Below are 5,987 nucleotides of genomic sequence, written 5' to 3'. Positions count from 1 at the left end.
TCAGTAAGGACAAAAATAATACTAAAATTTTTTACCTATTTTTTTCTAATTTTTTAAGCAAAAAAATATTCACCAACAAGTATAAATGAAAAGGTTTTTTTTATCTTATTTCAAATGAAATTTTGTGATCCACATATTCTTTTAGAATATTAGTTCATGAACCAACTTAAAAGACTACATAATTCTTTCATTTCCTCAGTAAAAAAATTCCGAAAACACACTTAAATTTATATCAAAATTTTATGAGTACTATAAAAAAAATTAAGAGGGAGCAATGGGAGCCGTGCCCCAGTGTACCACCTTAAATCCGCCACTGCGTCACAGGTAAGTTTGTACAAGAGATAGAAGAATACCTCATTATGCATGTTAAACTTGCTACCACAAGAACCTGTATAAGGGACCATTACACTAACTAAACACTGTGAACAAGATATTTTTTCTTTTCCACTTTCAGACGTGCAGCCAAACTTTTTAATGTCAGCACCGACTTAACAAGGCATTTGGTCCCAGCTCAATAAATTTTAATCCCGCTTACTAACCAGCCTGAGGCATTATTGTACGGACTTGCTACTGGCAAGTTCCGATGCTCAATTCCCCCCCCCCCCCCCCAAAAGACTCAATAAATTTACTTTATTTTTTTTTAGTATAACAATTTTACAACTGGTGGTCCTGTAGGAGGGTAAGGGGATGAGAATGGACCGACTAAACTACTAAAAATTTGAAGGGAATTAAACTATTTTCAAAAACATTTCAAAAATTCCTGAATGGAAGAAGTTTCAAACCCGTTACCTACGCCCAAGAAGGACGATGGATTTTAGTGAACTAGCTTAATTGGTTAATAAATTTTAATCTCACTTACCTAACTGCCTGAGGCATTATTGTATGGACCAACTTTTAATTCTACTCCATTCGTCCCACTTTAATAGTCCGGTATTCTTTTTTTATCTGTCCCAAATTGTAGTCTACTTTTCAATTGAAGAATGTAGTTGTATTTTAATTTTTCTAAAATACCCTTATTCAATGTAAGTAGTTGTTACTATAAACCTACCCTATTTAATGAGAGTTGATTTTTTTTTTTACCATCAATTCAAGTTCCCATAAAGTTGTACCATATTTAATGTGAGGGTATTTTAAGAAAATAGCAATCTAAATTTACTTTTGTAACAAAGTTAACTATTTTTTCTTAAACTATGTGAAAAAAGAAACAGAACTATCAAAATGGGACAGAGAAAGTACTATATAATGGCACTTGCCTCCGACCGAAACTCTATATGTTTTTTTGCCCCTTTATTTTGGGCCCCAGGTGAAATTATTATCTTATCTTGAATGTTACGTTGGCTTTAAAACCAAAAGCAGGTATGCTGTGTACGGTTTTCTTTCAAAATTAATTGACAATGAGTGAAATTATCCAACATCTTATTAATATAATTTAAAAAAATTTTGAAAATCAACGTGAGATATTTAGTCTTTTAACACCCTATCGCATGGAACTTGGCATTGAGGGGGCGCTTGAAACTGAAATGAGATGAAATGGGCTTATGGAACATTGCTAAGATTTATTGGCTTGGAGGTATAGGTAAACAAAGCCCTAAACACCCTGAAAACGTGTAGTAAAAAACCAAAACGGTTTCTGTACAAAATCAAGTAGATTTCGAGTTTTAACCGAGCAACCTCTTGAATAACAAGATTGAATTTGGATCATTTGCGCCTAACTAGTTGCATATCTTGAGAATAAATATTGTATGCATATGATCCCCACAAATGGAATCATCACAAGAATATTTCGAAATTCAATAATGTCATGGAATATTTTTTTTCCTTATTCTTTTCTTGGTCCATTTTTTTGGATAAATTACATTTTACTCCCCTGTGGTTTAGCCTTTTTTTTTTTACATAACCCCCTATGGTTTCAAAAGCTATACATAACCTCCTCATAGTTTGGATTAAAGTGTCAAAGTGACGGAAATAGTCATTTGTCACGGAACTTTTAAAAATTTCGAAATTGTCCTTATAAATACATGACACAAAAACCCCGTATGATTTTTATATTTTACCATATAACCCCCTTATAGTTCAATACTTTACCATATAACCCCCTTATGATTTTCAAAATATACACATAACCCCCCTTGGTTAATAAATAATTTTCAACTTTACACAAAGATATTTTTGATATTTTAGATGACTTCATTACGAATGATCATTCCCGTCACTTTAATACTTTAATCCAAATCAAGAGTAGGTTATGTATGACTTTTAAAACCATAGGGGGTTATGGAAAAAAGGCTAAATCACAGGGGGATAAAGTGAAATTTGCCCTTTTTTTTAACCTTTTGGAAAAGATATGCTAAATTTTTTTATGGTTAGCACTAGGGGAAAAAATAACCTTCAATTTCATTAATATAAACACAGGACGCAACCTCCATAAATGTGGTTGATCTTCGTAACGACAAAACAAGTACACGCATGCAACACATGAGAAATAATTACTGAAGAACATAAATCACATTCAATACAACTGTTCCTTCTGATCCAAAGAAACCTCCAAATTGTGTTTGTTATTTCTTGTTTGTCATCTAATCCTTCTTGGATGATACAGAAAGCACTCAAATCGAGGACCCTTGCCTTGAAGAAACATCAATACGGACCTTCATCCCCGTCAATGCAATCGTTATGGTACGATATGTAAATAATGTAATAGAAACGACCAGTTTTTGTAAGAGTCGCAGAGGTATTTCCTTGAACCGCCAGCACTTTTCCTCTACTTATATCGCAATCGTCATAACCATCAATCTCTACTTGGACCACAGCGCCTTGAGTAACTTTATACTGGAAAACTACAAAAGTAAACTAGTGAGTCTGTTGGCTTGAAGGTAATGAAAATCTTTCGTGAGAATCCTACGATGCCAAAAGAACTGTGCAAATATTATCAAATCAATGACCTGAAAAAAAAAATGTGGACGACAAGATGCAAAGAGGAAAAATAAAACCACTCGACATCAATGTTGCATAGCATACTTGTGACGGCCTAGGGCTCTGTTTGAATGTGATCTTGTTGGGCGTTTTCAAAAGAACAATTTAATTTTAATGGTAAAAATAATGATAAGAGAAATGTTTGACCTCCCAAAAAATTTTAAAAATTTTGAATCATTCAATTATACTCGAATTCTCATTTTTGTCCCTAAATTTTTAAATGAAACACTTTAATCTCTAAAGTATAATGACTACCTCACTTTGGTCTCTAAAGTATAATATGTGTCCCGCTTCAGTTCTAATTAAGTATTAAATTTTTGTATGTTATTCTCTCTAAAATATAAAATATGTCCTACTTAAATATCAAATTTGTCTCATTTTCGCCAAGAATTTTAATTAAGTGGGACAAATATTACATTTAGTGACTAAAACATTCCATTTAAACCCTTGAAAGTATTACCACTACAGGGTCAACTCCTTGTTGAAAATCCAGCTGAAATTCACTCCCCGGGGCTGCAATTTCTTGGCTCGCTCATCAGCTCGTTCTTGAAACTTCCTAATCCTATGCGGTAGTCCACAAACAAAGTCCTGTGCACGCCGCGCCTCACCCGCCAATCCTTGGATCTTCTCCAAATTCCACTGTCCAATGAAGAACTCGAGAATGTTAGCATAATCATCGGCCGTATAAACTCCAATCCGCTGTGCCACGGCTGCAAAGTGTTCGAACAGATCAGGGTCCTGCCCATCATGCATCAAATGAGCTGGCATTGTGATTTTCTTCTTCATCATCTCTGATATGGCCAGCATGGCCCCATTGGGGTCGATTTCCAGTAGCTTTTCAACAATCCTAGCGTAGGCAATCTCATGGCGCTTCTCATCGGCGGCGATGGTCCCGCAAATGCGCGCAAGCACCGGATCACCTCCTTCCTTGGCTAGCCTAGCTGTGTTGCCGTGTGTCACGAATGTGGCTCTTTCTTGAAAAGATGTGTATACAAATCCTAAATACGGGTTACGGTCTGTTCCAACATCCTGTGAATTCACAACAAATGTTAGAAATGAAATGCAGAATTGCTAATGCGTGATGATGTGGAAGAGAAAAAAGAAAGTGTTCGGAGATAGATTCAAGTTTTAATTTTTTTGACAATGATGAAAAAATTTTATAAAAATATTTAAATGCAGGAGGGCAATAAACATGATACTTCGTCCGTCCTACTTTGATAGTCTTGTTTTCCTTTTTCGTCTGTCCCAAATTATAGTCCTTTTCAATTGAAGAATGTAGTTGTATTTTAATTTTCCTGAAATACTCTTATTTAATGTAAGTTGTTGTTACTATAAACCTACCCCATTTAATGAGAGTTGATTCTTTTTTTACCATTAATTCAAATTCTCGTAAAACTGTACTCTATTTAATGTGAGGGTATTTTAGGAAAATAGCAATATAAATTTACTTTTTCAACAAAATTAACTACTTTTTCTTAAACTGTGTGAAAAAATAAACAGGACTATCAAAGTGGGACGGAGGGAGTATATGAGTGTGTGTACTGGTGGAATCAGCTTGGCATTTAAGAGGGTGGGGGCAAGATTTATGAAGATGTATATTTAAGGGGCACATTTAAATTTTGATAAGAAAAAATTTGTTGGACAGTTAAAATATTTGTAGGACAAAACTTACACAAGTTTTGTTTTAAACAATGGGTTAAACAATACCACCAGCAGATTTTTTTTTTTTTCTTTTGAAAGAACCACCAACAGAATATTTGGAAAAAAAAATCCGATTTTCAACATGCAAAAATCCAAATGAAGAACTCACCGCTCCAGCACCGATTAGGTATTGCACAGTCCTGTCAATCATCAGCATGTCAACTCTACCAGAGAGGTACAAGTAAGTCTTGAGCAAATCACCATGCCTATGTTCTTCAGCCGTCCATGCCCGAGTCCAAACAGCCCATGGACTTGAGCTCGCACCAGTCTCATCACGAACCCCTTCATGAGTATTCATCCACGACTGGTATGTTGGTAGTGCATCCTCAGTGATCATGTCACCAACCAGCACCACAAAATACTCATCTGGAAGTCCAGCTGTTCTTTCTTGTAGGGCCCCGACCCGATCGGAGAATTCGTCGGCAGAAAGCTTTGCCGGGTCCGGGAGGAATTCTATGGGTTGCCAGCATTGGTTCACTGGCTTGATGAGTGGGAGGAGTCTTTGGGTGGCCCAATGTTCTAGTGACTTGAAGATTTCTGCTTTTTCTGGTGGCATGTAACGGCTAGCCTGAAAATGCTTTGCGGGTTTTGGTGGGGCTGCCCTGGCACGGACCGGTGGTTGCTTGAATGTGGTGGCGAGGGCGGTGCCAATTGGAGTCCATGCGACGGTGTTGGCGGTGATGCTGTGGAAGGGTCCCAAGGTCTGCATGGCTAGAGGTAATTTTGGGACGGGCTTAACTAATGAAATCAATAAATAGTTATTCTGTGCCAGCAAGACCTTGCACGTGAGTGGTGGATAGAAGGGCAATCGGAGGGGATTGAACCACCATCGGATTATACGAATGCACCATTTACCAGTTCCAATTTTTTATTAAGCAAATCACTTTAATATAACAAATGTGTATAGGTAAGATTTGAATCCTTGGTTTTCTATCCCATCAAATTTTAATGCATTGACGGTGACTGTATAGGTAAGATTTGAATCTTTGGTTTTCTATCCCATCAAATTTTAATGCATTGACGGTGACGATCAGTGCAAAGACTGGTGGAAAACGTGCGGGGTCAGGTTCAGACACTGACTCGTCGATTTATGGGGAATTGGTCACCTCCAGTGCTGATAAGTTTTGGGTCGTGATTGTCCATCTCCGATTTGCCGAGCGATAAAATCTCTTAGATTTACCAGCCATGTGAGTTGGTTTGGCTATTCATTTTGACGAATGAAAGATCGACCCCTCAATCGCAGGGAGTATCGTAACGGAGACAGGACAAGAACGGTCATCAAAAAGATCATTTCTGAACGGTTCACGATTAGA

At 36.8% G+C, this 5,987-nt stretch overlaps 1 protein-coding gene across 2 annotated transcripts; it reads right to left on the bottom strand.

Annotated features, from left to right (window-relative positions):
- Nucleotides 1-2,377: 2,377 nt before the first annotated feature.
- Nucleotides 2,378-5,396, bottom strand: LOC113713859 (stearoyl-[acyl-carrier-protein] 9-desaturase 6, chloroplastic). 2 transcript variants are annotated; one of them, XM_027237668.2, is made up of 3 exons: nucleotides 4,784-5,396; nucleotides 3,434-4,002; nucleotides 2,378-2,837 (listed from the first exon to the last, which is right to left on the bottom strand). In XM_027237668.2, exons 1-2 carry the CDS (start codon nucleotides 5,381-5,383, stop codon nucleotides 3,436-3,438), a joined length of 1,167 nt encoding a protein of 388 aa, XP_027093469.1. In that variant the 5' UTR covers nucleotides 5,384-5,396; the 3' UTR covers nucleotides 2,378-2,837; nucleotides 3,434-3,435. The 2 variants fall into 2 exon arrangements, with proteins under 2 accessions (XP_027093469.1, XP_027093470.1); XM_027237669.2 differs by having other exon boundaries at nucleotides 2,378-2,829.
- Nucleotides 5,397-5,987: the final 591 nt, after the last annotated feature.

This window comes from Coffea arabica, chromosome 10c, assembly GCF_036785885.1.
Source record: "Coffea arabica cultivar ET-39 chromosome 10c, Coffea Arabica ET-39 HiFi, whole genome shotgun sequence".
Classification (NCBI taxonomy): Eukaryota; Viridiplantae; Streptophyta; class Magnoliopsida; order Gentianales; family Rubiaceae; genus Coffea; species Coffea arabica.
The sequence above is the reverse complement of the archived record's forward strand: the minus strand, read 5'-3'. Positions and strand labels throughout refer to the sequence as shown.

Coding starts and splice junctions, on each gene's coding strand:
- LOC113713859 (XM_027237668.2), bottom strand. CDS start 5,383: ATGCAGACCTTGGGACCCTTCCACAGCATCACCGCCAACACCGTCGCA. Junction 4,003..4,783: donor ACCTAATCGGTGCTGGAGCG/GTGAGTTCTTCA, acceptor GTGAATTCACAG/GATGTTGGAACAGACCGTAA.